Raw genomic sequence first — 16,017 nt, forward strand, 5'->3', positions numbered from 1 at the left:
TTGTGGGAAGTCAGAAAATATCTTCCTTCTACTGCTATGAGGGCAAGGATGGATTGGCAAGCAGTGAAGGAGGCACCAAGCTCTGCTGTCAGGCATGTAAGGGTGCAGTGGTGCTCACATCAACTCCTTGTCATAGATATCTCCACAATATGTAACTCAAGGTCTCTCTAGGTTTGATTAGAAACAGACACCCCAAACTTTGCACTGAAACTTTGAGGCCATCTCCAGTTACAGGAAGTCTGGGCATATCCATATGCAGATGTACGCAATTTGTTTCACTTCAGCAGTTAGCGTCACTGTTTAAGGTCAGGGAGCCTGCTTCTAGGGAATGAGAGTTGCTTCTTGGGATGCACACCACGCCCTCCCAGCACTGCCATCAGGCCCTCCATCCCAGAGTTTCTGCCCCTCCCATGGAAATTATTCCCTCCTACCAGGGCCCTCAGGGGCTGGAGGTGAGGAAGCCCCTGTGTGCTGCAGTGCAGGAGCACTAGGGCAGCATGGCTGAGCTGCAAGGAGGCCTCTGGACTGGCAGAGCAGGCATGGGAACACCCCCTGTGTGTGCAGCAGGGACAGCCCTTGCTCCTTGGGGCTGATGGCTTGGGATGGAGATAACTTATCACTGCTGAAAATCCTGGGCCCAGCTCTCAGCTGCAGTTTGAGCTATGCTGTTAACAAAATTAGAACAGACACAGAGCTTTTCTCTGTGTGTGTTTGTGTTTGTGTGTGTTTGTGCAGACCTCTCCCCAGCTAACTGAGCTCCCGAGGCAGAAAAAAACCAGCAGAGGATTTCCCAAGGAAAGGCTTCAGGTCTTGTATTTGCTGCTGCTGGAGCTGCAGGAGACTTAGGGGTTAGGGATGCAGCCAGAGCAAAGCTGTGGGGGAAATGTACTGAGCTTCCTAACATCATAAATAATAAAAGAAAGAGAGAAAAGAGGAAAAAAACCCAAGCCAACCTCTTGGAATACTTTATTTATTACTCTGTCTCTACTGAGTCTCATAGGTGGTAGTCCATTGCTGCAGACTTTCTGGAACCGCTTTATTTTCAGTTGTAAAAATTATAAATATCATGTCTGTAGCTTATGATTTACCAACGCTGTGGGGCAGGGTACTGTCCCAGTCCATTTTGGACAGGTCTGTCCACCTGCATCCCCCAGGAGCAGTGGGAGAGGTCAGCCAGTTGGAGAAGGCAGGTTCTAAGAGGAGGCAGTGTGTCAGTCATTGGCCTAGACACTGGTCCTGGAACTCAGGGAGCATACATTTTTGCAAAATGTTCCCAAGGATCAAAGCAAAGAGTGCTGAGATAGACATCAAGCTTTGGTAGGCTTTGTAGGGAGCTCCTCAAAAGTCTGAAGGAACAATATTAGAGAAAGCAATACATCTGAAATCACAGTAGGGTGAAAGTGGCAGGTTGCTCCATTGCCTTCATCCAAGGTCTGCCTGCAAGCCCTCTGTACCACCTGGGCAATTTTCTTCCCAAATCCCTTTCACAGCTCATTCCCCCAGGCTAAACCTGGGCCACCCTTGCTCTCATGCCTGAGGGTGACAGTCACATTTCACCCTCCAGGTTTCATCCCAATCATCTCAGTGCAGCCTTTCAGCTGTGAGAGTGAGAGATGGACAAGGACTTGTACACTGTGCACCTTCTCACAACAATTTCATGGGCTTTTGGCTGTGACAGAGCTGTTCACAGAAGGGCTAAACTGTAAACATACAGTGAATTAGCAAAAGGATTTTGTAACAAGAGATGAATATTGCCAAAGACACAGGCGAAGATGCCTAAGCTGGCATTAATAACACTATCACATTGCCTGGGAAAAGCTCCCAGTGGGGACATCACTAAATAGTGGAACTGTTTCCCAGAAAGACTGATCCTGGCCTGGTAAGTTTTAAAAATAGACTAAAGGGAAATTTCAAAAAAATAGGAGACACTTGATGTGCTCTTGGCTTGGTAAGGAGAGCGTATTGGATAGGAAATACCACAGTATCACTTCCCACGCATTTAGGAACTGAGCGTAGTGGCTCAAGGTTAAAACCTGCAGTAGGGCTACCATACTTTTGCCCAAAAATCCCAGCCAGAAGTGTGGCCAGGTGTGACACTCAGCTGTGCACTATATGGCAGGTAGCCAGTTGCTCACACAGATCCCTCTTTTTCTGTCCTGGGTTCAGCCCACCATGCAGAGCAGTGGCATCAGATAAGGGAGAGCCATGGATCCCCTCTAGGGTCCTGCTGGTGTAGCATCACTCTTGCTAATAAAGAGGACACCCCTGTCACTGGTGGAAGGAGGTGTGCAGGAGAGGACACACAGTGCCTCTGCCTGAGGGTGCATACACCTCATTTACAAAGCTCAAAGGTGGTTTTTAGAAAGAAACCTGTTCACTGGTTCAGGGCTTGAAACCTCTTCCTCCTGCCTGCCATACTGCTCGCATATGTCATGTCTCATTAATAAATTGTTGAGGGCAATCAGGTGGGAACAGTGCCCCAGACTGCTGTCACACTCTTCTCATTTCCCTCTGCCCTGCACACATGGGGTGCTCTTTCTGCAGGTGTCTCAAACTGTGTTTTTCCCCTTTCACAACCTCTTTGCCAAAAGCCGTGCAAGTCCTGGCAGAAGGCTGTGGGGGTGACTGGGAGTGTCAGTCAGGAGCACCTCTCCTGACACACCAGCACTGCCAGAGGATGCAGGAGCAGGAAACCTGCAGACCCCACTGAGCACCTCATGTGGCTGCTCTGTACTCCTGGTTTTCTATGCTGTGTTATTCAGCAGGGGAGCAGTGATGGGCTGGTGGCAGAGGACCTGCATGGTGCAAGGAGCAGACGGGTACCTCTCAGAGACCTTTCCTGTGGCCACAACCAAGGAATGTAGTGCTCCATGGCATTCAACCCTGATGTGGGTGTTGAGAGGTTGAAGGAAGATCTTGCTGGAGTGTGTGCACCTGAGTGTGCAGGGCTCATCCTCGCACCCGGGTCTCTGAGAGGGAGCAGGAGCTGAGAGAGCTTGCCCCAACCTCCTCTTGCCCATGCGTGCTGGGCAAAATAGGTCAAAATATTTACATGTGCTTCCTTTTCTCTCTCTCCCTGTCCCCTCCCCTTGGTCAAACCTGCCCTCCTCTTCCCTCCCCTGTCTCCCACTGAAACAGGTAAGGAAAGCGCTTTGGGAGAGCCTGACTTGCAGCCGAGCTCCGACCCTTCAGCAATGGACAGCAGCTACCTCAGCGTGAAGGAGGCCGGGGTGAAAGTGCCCCAGGACAGGGCCAGCACAGACCTCCCCAGCCCCATGGACAAGGCTGACTCGGAGAGCAACAAGGGCAAGAAGCGAAGGAACCGCACCACCTTCACCAGCTACCAGCTGGAGGAGCTGGAGAAGGTCTTCCAGAAGACCCACTATCCCGATGTCTATGCCAGGGAGCAGCTAGCCATGAGGACAGACCTCACCGAGGCTCGTGTACAGGTATGGGGGAAATCCTGCGGCTGGGTAAGGGATAGATGAGCTCCAAAAACCCTCTGAGGTTCCCTTGCAGCCCCTCCATAAGCTGCAGGCAGCTGAGCCCTAATCAGAACCTGTGGCACAGGGAATGCACGAAGAGGTACATCCACGTCTGACACTGGTGTCACCTCCTTTATTTGGTCTGGTGTCCCACAATCCAGTGTTCACAGAAACACCTCTTGCCCTTGAGCTAATGGGACAGCAGGCGGGTAAGCCTCACCACCACCCTGAACAAAGTTTGCACAAAACCTGCTCTCTTCAGGAGGCTTGCAGGGGACACAGGTTCATTAGTCTAAGTTGGAGCAAGCTTTTCCACAGCATCGGCTCTTTCTGGCAGATGGGGCTGCAGGGTGACTGGGAGTTCAGTGCCCGAGAACGTGGTGATGCAAGAGAGGCAGCTCTTGTTGCTGCTTGGCAGGTGCTGAAACTGCATGAAAACTGGAGATCTGGAGGCAAAAGATGCACCCACCACCTTAGGAGAAGCAGGAGAGACAAACAGCCACGCTCTGTTGACAGCCTCAATCACCCCCACCCACACAGGTGCCAGCTCTCATGAATTAGCTCCCTTGAAATAACCTGGAGGGCCAGCAGACCCAAAATGCACATCACAGGAGGGAATGATTCTGTGACTACTGCTCTTTCCTGTGAGTCAAGGTTAAACAGGTTCTGTCAGGGCTCAGAAGCATCTGCAAAAAGGAGCACCCCTGCATGGGGCAGACATCTGCAGCTCACACCTTGGTGGTCAGCTCCTTCTCCAGCACAGCTAATCCTCTCACTTCCGTCTGCAGGCATTTGTCAGCTCACCACCCCCAGAACCTGCTCTAGCATCAAGAATAATTGGCCCATGGAGACACCTGATTCTATCTTTTATACCAGGAATATTTCCAGCTCCCAGCCATCTTCTTTAAACTTTACAAGTAGTTGTTGCAAATAAGGCCCACATCCATGCTTAAGTCCATTTTACTTTGTACATTCACTTCTGAATTCAACAGAAGCAGAATTTTTCCTGTGTGCTTGCCTAAACTGGTTTGCAGGGTTGGTGTGCTCTTCTTCCCCACAGCTGTTTCTCTTCAGGCTGGGCATGGCTGTGTTTCAGTAGGCAGCAGTGTGATTCCCATCGGTCCTGAGTGCAGCATGCTGAGCATCACAGGATGGGCAGAGCAAGGCAGTGCTACAAACACCAGCTCTTCATTTCCCAAGAACACACCACAAGTGCTAATGGGCTCTCCTGGGAGGCCAGCATAGCATCGGGTTACTGGCTGCACAGTGCATGACATTCCTTCAGCTCAGGAATGAGAATGAGGTGCTGGAGGGTGGCAAGCTCCTCCTGCTCACTTCTGAGCCAGGGTTTGCAGCTACTGTGTGTCCCAGGCAGTGTGAAGGGCTGTCCATCAGAGCCAGGGCAGGTGAGGCAGATGCAATCTACACATTCTTACATATGACATTTTGGGGTTTTTCCCCACTTTACTACTGGATCACACTCCAGCTGAGGGCAGAAGAACTCCCTAGGTATCCAGGAGTATATTTGGCAAAGAGGAATTTCAACTTGCTCTGAGATAAGCGTGCCACTAGCCTGTTGCCACAGGCAGCCAAGAACAGCCTCCCTGCCAGTGCCACCTCTCACTTGGGATGGCGATGACAGGGCTCGTGTGACAGGGCTTGTCTGAGTGGCCTGGCTGCTCGTGCACTTACCCCATGGTGAAAAGGGTAAGCACTTGCATTTCAGTCATTCCCTGGCTCTGCTGGGAAGGACCCGGTGACCTGGGCCATGGGCTGGCACCAGGCCACCACCTCGTGATGCAGGCCTGCTGTGCTGTCAGCAGCAGAGCACACTCCTATCACTGGAGAGCAAGGAGCAGCAGGTGCTAGGTACTCAGACACCCTCCATGGCACAGGGAAAGGCTCTGGCTGCTGGGGGTGTTGGGGTGTTGTTCAGGCACACATCTGCTGCAGCCTCATGGGCTTTGAGGGAAGCTCAGTAGCCCCTCTGCCAAGGAAGATATGGCCATCTAAGGGATAATCCTGCCCTGGAATGATTTTTTGGAGGTCAGCTTCAGCTGTTTGCGAAGCTGAACTAAGCAAACCAAGATGGCAGAAAGGTGAGGCACATGTTTAAGGTGTGATGCTCCCTCTCACAGCTTGTGGCTGGAGGTCATCGCCTCTGGCAGGCTTGGCTTCCTGGGGAGCATAACCAGCTGCACTGCAGGCAGGACCAGATGCAGAGCCCAGGCAGGCTCTGATTTTTCTATCCCTTTGCCAGGCTCATGCTTATTAGTGAAGTAGCTGCCAGAGATTTTCGTGTCTGGAGAAGAGCCCATGCCAGCAGCATACATGAGGTGGGCCATACTGTCTGTGAAGCAGTGGCATTCCATGGCCAGGCCCCTCTCCTGCTCCATCTCCTTGCCTGCCTCAGTTTCCAGCCATCTGTACTGGTGTCTGACAATGTCAAAGATAATTCCCCTTGTGATGCAATGCAAATTTTCCTGCCTGCTCCCCACAACCTCGCCCCTTGTTTCCATGTACTATTAAGATACTGCACATCCCTGTTTTCCAGAGTGGGAGCCATGCATAAGCTCTGTGCAGAGGCACAGCCAGGAAGAGGTTGCTATGGCTCAGCCACAAACCTGCAAGGGTGCACAGGGGATCTGTGCTCATGTAGGTCCTACACACCATGTATATCCCATTCCTTTCTTCTCCTCTTCCATGTCTGGGGCTGCAGAGCCCCAGAGAGAGCTTCTGCTTGGTACCAGCAACTGCTTGAGGCTCTTTCAGCTCATCCAGGTCTGCAGCAGATGTCTGAGGCAGTGGCATTAGAAAAACAAGGTAGATACGTGTATTCACACATTATTTCTTTCCTTTGCACAGAAACACACACAGGCATGTCCCAAGCCCATGCCAGCCTGGCCCTGGCTGCTTATCTCTCTTGGGTTATCAGTATCTGCCTCCTGGACTGCTCTCTGGGAGAGGAGAAGGGGATGAGACTGGAAGGAGGCTTCGCAGCCAGGGAATATAACTCCTCAGCCAGCCCCCCTCAGAGGCAGCTTTATGATTGCTGGGACCATTAATGAAATGTTTTTGGCGGTGACCCTGTGATGCGGCGGGGGCTTGAAAGTGAGAGGGAAATGTCAAACTCCGCTGCAGCAAAATCACCGCCTTGGAAAAAAAAGGAGAGAAAGAAAGCAAAGCAAAGCAAGAAGTAATATATCTTGATCCCTTTTCCCCCATAAAACCCTGGGAGGCTGGTGGAAGGAGCGGAAAGACTGAGCTAAGCCTGCAGGAAATTAAACATGAAATGAAAACAAGCTCGAGTTATTCAATTCTCTCATCCCAGGCTCCAATTTCCCATTCCAGGCCACTGATAAAATGGTGTCCAGTTTCAGCACTCAAGGATGAATTCTGGCTCTGTTCTTGCAGTCTGAAAAGCAAAGGGCTGGTGTCCATCTCCAGCAAGAGGAGAGAGCCTGGCCTTTCACAGAGGGATGGGGTCCTGAACACAGACAGATGGAGGCTGAGCAGAGAGAGGAGGGTAGGAGGGTGAGAGGACAGGAATGGGGAGAACGGATGCTGTGGGGCTGCCAGAAGAGAGTAAAAGCACAAGAGACTTGAACGTGGTGGGTAGCACTTACCTGCATCAGAGCAGTGATGCAGTGAGGGGTGCTGAGCACAGGGCATGAGCACAACCCCACCAGCCCATCACCACATGTGCAGAGGGCAGCCTCACCCAGCACTGCCATGGTGGGGGTAGGAGACAGGGGAAAACACATTTAACTTGGAGGAAGGACAAATCAGTGATGCAGCCCCCAGATATCCAGACATGGTCAGTGGCCTGGGTTAAATCCCAGCTGAGCCCATCCCCCTGTGCCCAGTGCAGGGCACACGGGGCTTGGTGGCAGGGGCAGACTGGCAGTGCCCACTGGGTGTGAGGGTAGAGGCAGCAAGAGAGTGAGCAGGAGCCTCCTTACTTTGTCTCAGGCCACTTCTGGCCTCTCCACCCCCAGCAGCATGTCAGCTGTGTATGCATATGGATTTAGGTACCACATATAGCCGAATGTTTGTGGAGATATGAAACATTCTCTGTTTTGTAGATTTTTACAGGGCTGATTTGGTACATCAGGGCTTATCAAAGCATTGTCTGCAGGAGTCAGATACATGACATTACCATATACTCCTGCTGTAATTGCTAACACTGAGATTCAGTCCACAGTGACTGCTGGCCCCTGCACAGCAGAAGTAGCCCGTCCTGACACCAGAGAACTGCACTAGCCACTGCAACCTCTGCTGCCACATTCCCATCCCACAACAGCCGCTCTTGACAAGGAGTGACAGGCAATGAAAGGAAAATGAACTTCTGTTTGGGTTTAGATTTGCTTTTTAAAAGCAGGTGTCTTCTAAGACTGTGGAAATACTGAGGATTAGTTGAGGTTTTTTGCTGACATTTTCACATTATACGTTGCCATGCCTGTCTTGTTTTCCCCGGAGCACTGTGGAGGTCTGGAGAAACCCAACTGCAAGATACCAAGAAGCCTATAAGGATTTGGAGCAGATGAGAAAAGAAAGCTTTAAAAAGCTGTCCAAACCTTGCACAAGTGCTTCAGAGCTCACTGTCAGCTCTCAGAGTGTCTCTGGTGCCTGTGACACCAATACTTGGACTGAAGAGACTCTTCTTCAGCCTAATGCAATGACTTGTCACATCGTCCCAGCCCACCAGCCACGTGGCAATTTGGGAGCTGCCTGTTTAAATCACTTTGCTCTGTTCAATCCAATGCATAAATGCTTTAGAACAGGGGCCGAGACCTCCCTCTGCTCTGTCAAGGCAGCTGTTGTTCTGTCCTGGGAAGAAGGGGGCACAGACCCTGAACTGCTGGCTTCGAAGGTCCCACTGCAGAGCCACACACTGCCGTGGGGGCTGGAGCTGGCCGTCCTGCTCCCAGGTGGGATGCTCAGGCGGGCAAGGCAGCCGGGGCCTTCCCCACACAGGGAGGGGCCGTGTATGCCTGGCATATGTTCATCCCAGCCCTGCACAGGCAGCCCTCTGCTCCCTACCTGTTCTGCACCCCTCTGTGCACAGCGGGGCCTCCTCCGCCTGAGGAGGAACCAGGTCACCACCGCTAACTTTGAATCTGCAGATCAAAGCGGCGTGATCCAGGCCAGCCCTGGGACTGGCCTGCAGCTGGGCTGCAGTGGCTGTGCCAAGAAGAGGTAGAAGAAAAACAGACAGATGCCTGAGGCATCAAACCTGCTCCAGTAGGACGCTCTGCATGTGCAGTGTGTGTGCAGCTGGGATAACGTTAGGATGCTTCTCCCAATGCTTTTTGCACCTACTGAAAACACTCACAGGGTTTTTGGTTTGGGATAGGGGGTTGATAGCAGGGCCTACTCATACCACAGGCCTGACAGAAGGAGACCAGCACAACGCTGTCTATGTGGCGGAAGGCAGAAACTGAAGCAGGAGAGTCTGAAAAAAGTCTTCCAGCACAAGCAGAAAGGTCAGACCAGACCAGAAACCCAAACCCCTTATCCCTCCCAGCAGCAGCTTCTGGCTGCACTGACTCAGGCTGAAGGTGCCACAGCATTCCTGCCCCTACAAAAATTGTCCTGCCATCCTACCTTGTGCTAAGCACCTGGCTGGTCCTGCTGTTCTGTGAAGACATGAGCTTCCTACCTGGTGTCTGCTTTGCCCAGGTGCCTGGCAAGCAGCGAAGCTGCCCCACGGCCAGGCGTGGGAAGGGCCAAGCTGCTTGTCAGCAATACCCCCTCTGGCCCCCTGCAGCGAGTCACCGTGTAAAACTCGAAGCAGAGCTGAGAGGCTCTAGGAGTGCTCCTTTCATGCACTGGCGTGACCTGCACAACCCAGCCCCCGGTGATCGCCCTCATCTCTCAGTGCCTTCAAAGCAGCTCTTGATTGATGTGTTTCCCTGACTCACGAGCTTCAAGAGGCTTTGAAGACACTGGGCCAGGCTCTGATCTCTCTGAGGCTGATGCAAATCAGGAGCAATGGTGCTGACAACAGTGCAATAATCCACACTGATGTCAAGCCAGTAAAAATAAGAGCAGAAACAGAGTTTTGGTCTTTGCCTTGAAGGGATCTGAGCAGCACTGTGAAGTAAAGAGTAGCAAACCCTGCAAAGAAAACTCAGTGTAAACCAAAGGATGTTATAGAAGGACACCTGTCCTTTCCTGCAGCTAAGGAGGGAAGGGGTGTTCAGCTTTGTATTTTTTGCTGCGGTTAAGAAAAATGAGGGAGTTGGTGAGAAATGCAAGCTGCAGTCAATGGCATCATCATAGCCAGGATTAGTCCTGGGGAAAGCCCCGTCACTGCTCTTTTCAGCCTGGCAGCAGCAGCACACACAGATGTATTCACACTTCTCTGAGACTGGCTGACAGCAGGAGAGCTGCAGGCAGAGCCTGGGTAACACAGATTTAGGGGTGAGAGGAAGAAGGGCTATTCCAGGGCAAATCAGGCTGTGGGAGGCAAGAGGTGGGAATGTCCCCAGAGCGCCTGTGCACCAGAAGATGGACATCCCCGTTTGCATGGAGTGTACCTTTCTAGGAGCACAGGCTGGCCCCAGACCCTCAGGAGAGCAGGGAGGGACTGTATCTGCCCTGCAGAGCATGTGTGTGGAGCAGTGCCCTTCTCTGTGCCATATAAAACCACCCGCCTGGTGAGGCCCTGCCCTCTGGTGGGCTCTTCAGGGCTGCCGGGCTGCCCTTGCTCACAGCCCTGCTGTCGCCTCTCCCCAGGTGTGGTTTCAGAACCGGCGAGCCAAATGGCGCAAGCGGGAGCGGTTCGGTCAGATGCAGCAGGTCCGGACCCACTTCTCCACTGCCTACGAGCTGCCTCTGCTCACCCGTGCTGAGAACTACGCCCAGGTGAGTGCATTCCCCTGCCTGGGCACTGTGCTTGCTGGACGCGCTGCCTCTGCTCCCAGCGCTCCCCAAGCCAGGCTTTACTTCTCAGGCACATCTGCCTGCCCTTAGGCAAGGCTGCAGGGACCAGGGCTATACTGCCAGGCTGTACTGAAGGGCTGGCCCTTTTTTAGTCAGGTGCTCTGCCTGGCTCCCTCATGACCTGGCCCATCGCAGCCATCTTTAAAGCAGATACCAGGCCCAGCAGTGTGATACAGAGCAGCACCCTTGGGCACAGGTCACCCTGCTCAGCACATCCTATCACATGTGCTGCTGCCCACTAACTTTCCACTGGTTTGAAAGAGATCCAAAAGACTAATTCATGCCTAAAGAATAGCAGATCCCAGGGAGGCTTCCTGTTACCATGTCTGATTTTGATGGCCCTTGGACATGGTGGTTGGATAAAAGGATTTTTCCCCTGGCAAATTCCCACAGCAGTGTCTCAGTGATGGGCTGTGGTACGCACAGCACACTTGGTGACATCTGGGGATGCTTCCCAAGGGAGTTGTAAATTTATGCTCTAAAGGAAGAAGGGAGGGAGCAGCCATGCTGGGGTACCTGAGGCTGCTTCTGAGTCCTATTGAAACTGTTCCTGCCCTGACAGCAAGTCATAGGGTTGCCTCTCCTCCGTAGCTTCCTGTCTTGGAAAACCTGTCAGCACAATAGTCTCTGAAACACTGGGCCAGCCCAGTTTCACAACGCTCCAGATGATGCCAGGCAGACTGGGGTTTGCTAGCTCCAGGGCTAGGGTGTGCCTCAGAAAGCACTCCCGCCTTTCTCCACTCCTCTTCCCACCACCCAGAATTTGCTCAAGGGCGCAATTCTGCAGGCATGATGCTCTGAACCTGACTGTCCTCACAGATCTGCTGGAAGCCCTCTCTCCCTGACACCCTGTTGGTCAGCTGCCTCCCCAGCCAGTGCTGTACCAATGCTACCCCGCAGCCAAGCTGGGAGTGTTTGACCTCTCTCCCGCTTGGCGTCTCCCATAAACTGAACAAGAAACCCTTTTGAAACAGCTGAGATGCCAAAGCATCTTTTCAAGCAGAGAACACTCTCAGCAGCCTTTTTAGCATGTCCTTCTCTTGCCTTTGTAACTTACACTGCTCTCTCCCTCCATACACTGCCCTCCTCTCCCAGCACAAGAGATCAAAAATTTGAAAAACAATTTGCAGGAGGTAAGAGATCAGAGAGGGCCCAAGGGCAAGCAGTGGAAATGGGCAGTGGGATGAAGGGCCCTTTGCTCTCTTGCTACAGCCAGCTGCTCACCTCCTCCCCGCTTTCATCCTGCATGCCCATGTGCCCCCTGCTGCAGCACACCTATTTCCACTGCCAAATACTGAGTCCTCCTCTCTTCTGCAATATCATTTTATGAGTGACCCTGCAGGATCCTAGATGGTCTCTTGAGGTGGCCCTGCAGGGCTCTGCTCTGCAGCAGGGTGGGTGATGCTGCTTGGATGGGCCCTGTTGGGGGAGAGGGGCAATGAAGCTGCCTGTGCTGGGGGCTCAGCTGATAGGCATGTCTGTGTGATACAAAATAGCCCGTGCCTAGGCAAAGCTGCCCCGAGCTGGAGAAGGATGGTGTATGAGCAGCCTCACCGCACTGCTTTCAGCCTGATCCCTCTGTAATGAGTAGGACCACAGAAACACCATGGATGACACAAATTTTCCTGTGCTGAGAAAAGTGCTCATGGGACAAAAAAAGTAAGAGCAGTGTCTGGGAGAGGAATAAATAAACAGATGCTGTGGCAGAGAAGGAGCACAATCCTGCTCCCTATGAGTAACCCTGCTGCACTCCCTGCCCCTGTCCGGGCTGGCATACAGGTTTTGGAGTGGATTTGCTGGCTGCAGGAGCACTGAGGGTGCTGCAGCTGGCAGGGCCCAGCAGACGGGACTGCATGTCCATCTCTGTCTGCCCCTCCACTAGGCTGCCCTGCCAGGCTGGGGCTGCACACAGTCCATTCCCTCAGGCCAGCTGCCCAAAATGTCCTGCATTTTTGGGCAGCCCTGATGCTTCTTTTCCCATCCCCAGATCCAGAACCCCTCTTGGATCGGCAACAATGGAGCAGCGTCCCCTGTGCCTGCCTGCGTGGTCCCCTGCGAGACAGTGCCCTCGTGCATGTCCCCCCATGCTCACCCCCACGCGGCCGGCGGCGTCTCCGAGTTCCTTGGGGTCTCCGGGCCCGGCAGCCACGTGGGACAGACTCACATGGGCGGCCTCTTCGGCACAGCCGGGATGAGCCCCAGCCTCAATGGCTACGAGCTGAACAGCGAGCCGGACCGCAAGACCTCCAGCATCGCTGCCCTGAGGATGAAAGCAAAGGAGCACAGCGCCGCGATCTCCTGGGCGACATGACAGGGCTGCGGCCCATGCGCGCCAGACACGGAGAGAGCACGTGGGGACAGCCCAGTCAATCCATCCGCTTGAACTCCAGACAGCAGTTGCCTCCTCGGGGATCTGAATGCAGCACTTTTAGCTACCCTAGGCATATAAAGGACATATGTTAATGTAAGTGGAGTGTTTCCAGCATGAACGTGGCAGCTCCCGGCTTCCTGGGATCAGGCAGGGAGAGGGAGGCTGTGGAGCAGCACCTCTTCCATCAAGATCTGGGATAGGATGCATCCCTTCTCGCTGCCACCTCCCCAACAACCTGGGCATTTTTTCTTCCCGCTGTTTTTTTCTGACACCAGACATGCCTTTCCAAAGAGCAAGAGCCCACTGGCCTTTCAGCAGCTTCTCCCATCCCACCACTCACCAACACACACTCACACACACACACTCACGTATTCTGCCCTGGGCAAGGGACTGCATGGGGACTCTGGCACCAGCAAAGAGACTCTCTCACATTGCCAACATCATTTTAGTGGGAGCTGCAACTTCCCACAGCCGAGTGGGGAACAGGGCTGGGAAGATAACCAAAGCCAGGAGAAGCCATCTCCTTCTTCCCCGCTCCCACTCCATCTTGTACTCTGAGATGAAGCAGAATTGTAGAGGCCTGTGAAGGGGATGCCCCTCTACCCACCATAGCATGGTGTTATCACGCTGAGAGTCTTTGCCAGCCCTCTGGTGACCCAGATGGAGATACACCCCAGCAAACAAAAGCTTTCCAGCATGGCTCAATGCCCCTGGGCTTTGCTTTTCCTGGTTGAGCTCTCTGTTGAGCCTCACAAGTATGGTGGTACAGGAAAAGATTCCCTCTGTCTTTCACTGGGTTGGGAATTATTAACTTCAGTTTAGAGACATCAGCTCTGGCAGGGAAGCACAACTGCTATGTAAATCTGCAAGTCCCCAGAAAGACTGCTCTAAGAAAGAGCTCAAGCACTAGCACACCACCACAGTGGCACAAGGCCACCAAATTCCTCATACACCTCATGCTGGGGTCAGACATGTGCAATGACAGGCCCTCCCTCAGCCTTCCACCCCAGTGCCCTGGGGCACACAATGGCTGTGGGCATCTCTGCACCAGGGACAGCAAAGGAACAGGCTGGGAAGGGGCTCAAGGGAGAACAAGGTGATACTGCCCCATCTCCAGCCACCTCAGATCCTCTTCATTTGCAGAGGAAGTAGAAGAGACCAGAGCTTCTCTGGTTTGTGTGAACCAGCATGCCTCTCTGCTTTTCCGTCCCAGTGCTCTTACCTGCACAGAGCTGTTCAGTAAGATCTCCTTTGCAAGGCTTAATGTTTTACAAGTTTTTCAGTGATCATAGTGCATGGAATAATTTTGGAATCCTTTTGCGGCACTGAAATACTGCCAAGGAGAAGCTGAAAGTCAGCTGAGCACTACCAGCCATACAGTGTGGCTTTGCAAGCTGGGCTTGAGCTGGGGTAGCCATCTCCAAGATTTACAAGGGAATTATAGGATACTACTCCCAGAAAAACTGGTGTGTCACCCTTCCCTCTTTCCTCTGCTCAGTGTTAGGGGATCTTGTGGTTTAAGGTCCAAGAATATCTAGTGGTCTTGGAAAAAGTTCCAAATAAGCTACAACCAAATGTCCAGCTTCAGGTTAATGAGCCATACAAGTATTTCCATAGTGCCTAGACTGTCAATACACTACCTTAATGATACCATATTCCTGGGTGAAAAGTAATATATTTACTGGAATTAGAAAACACCAGTAGTGTTTCTTTTCTCTCCTCAGAAATGCTAAGAGATGCATTCCCTGCTATGCACAGGGAGCCAGCATGCATTTCACCACATCATCTGCATAACCAGGGCCTCTCCCATCACAAACAGCCAGGATTTACATGTCAGCCTAAACATTCAGCTGAGACCTCAAGCATGGTGGCTTAGATGCTGAAAGTGATGCTGATCACCGGACCAGGCAGGATCATGCTGACCAGTTGGAGGCGTGTACATTCTCACTGAGTACCCCAGAAGCCACTGAGCTTTACAGCTACCCAAGGACTGGTGACAGGAGGCAATTTGTCCAGATTTGTGCAGGCAGCTGAGCACGGTGTTGAGCTTTTTCCCAGGTACACTGGGGATCTTGATGCTTCCCAATGTCAGCAGGCAATCAGGGGAGGGCTGCTGCCTGAACAGTCCAGTACCACTGCTGACAAAGCAAATTAGCAACAAGCAGAGCTAAGGAGAGGGCAGTGGGGCAGGCAGGCATATGGGGACAGGTCTCACTTAGCCTGCAAGCTCTGAAGGCAGCTCCAGTGGAGGGCTGTATCTATTCAAGAGCTTAGCTACATTCCCTACTGAAGTTAAAAGGTAGCTTTTCCTCACAGACTTCCACAGGGCCAGTATTTCATCTGAGCTGTTTAACAGCCCAGAGGATTAAGTGCTGTATCCCTGTCTTGTTAGAGAGAGAGAGAGAGGACAGTCTTCTGGCAGCAGACTTGGCATTTAGAGAAGCTTGGCCCCCACTTTCTCTCACCTTAAAATTCATGTGGAAAGCACATGTTGGACTCAGTCTAATTTAAACACCACGGTGCGTGCCCAGCCCTCAGCCTGCCTGCAAACACCACGAGGCAAGGGGAATGTTGTTCCCTGGACCCCCTTGTGCAGGGCTCCCTTCCCACCTCCAGCTGCAGGCAGCCCCACTGCTCATCAGGCTCTCCTCATCTCCCTGGGTGCTGCTGCCATTCAGGCACAGTCCCTTGCACCCACACTTCTGGATAATGCTGGATAATCCCAAACCTTCAAAAGCAGTTGTTCTGGTAGTTTTTAAGCTACATGCATCTGTACTTAAAACACATTTTTAAAATTAATTTAAAAGGGTTTTAAAACTAGCTGTTAAATTAACATTAAAAACTGTATAAATATATATATATATACTTATATATATGTATATATATATATGTGTGTGTGTGTATCTTAACCTAGCCAGCCTACAGCTACTGCATTTCTTAAAGGTCACAGGGTCAGTGCTGTTCTTGCAATCCCACGTTACCTTGATGATACCTTTTTTAATTATTATTATTGTTGTTATTTTAATACTTTTCAATTCTATTTATGACTTTCTTCTCTATTTATTTCTTATTTAGTATTTTACTCCTGTCTATACATTGAATCACAATTCTCTGGCTTGGACTTGCCTTCAAAGCTGCAAGCTTTATCCCCATCCACCACCAAAATGTCTCACAAGCGTCAGCTGTCCCAACACCTGCCATGCCCATGGTGGC

The 16,017-nt window shown here is 52.0% G+C and overlaps 1 protein-coding gene across 2 annotated transcripts in view; it reads left to right on the forward strand.

Moving 5' to 3' along the window:
• Positions 1-14,302, forward strand: part of ALX4 (ALX homeobox 4) — a 40,310-nt gene extending 26,008 nt beyond the window's left edge. For both annotated transcript variants that reach the window (XM_064715453.1, XM_064715454.1), the window contains 3 exons: positions 3,139-3,449; positions 10,227-10,355; positions 12,421-14,302. In XM_064715453.1, the coding sequence (XP_064571523.1) occupies positions 3,139-3,449; positions 10,227-10,355; positions 12,421-12,744 (764 nt within the window). In that variant the 3' untranslated portion in view covers positions 12,745-14,302. The remainder of the gene's footprint in view (positions 1-3,138; positions 3,450-10,226; positions 10,356-12,420) is intronic.
• Positions 14,303-16,017: the final 1,715 nt, after the last annotated feature.

The sequence above is a fragment of the Zonotrichia leucophrys genome, chromosome 5 (assembly GCF_028769735.1).
Source record: "Zonotrichia leucophrys gambelii isolate GWCS_2022_RI chromosome 5, RI_Zleu_2.0, whole genome shotgun sequence".
Classification (NCBI taxonomy): domain Eukaryota; kingdom Metazoa; phylum Chordata; class Aves; order Passeriformes; family Passerellidae; genus Zonotrichia; species Zonotrichia leucophrys.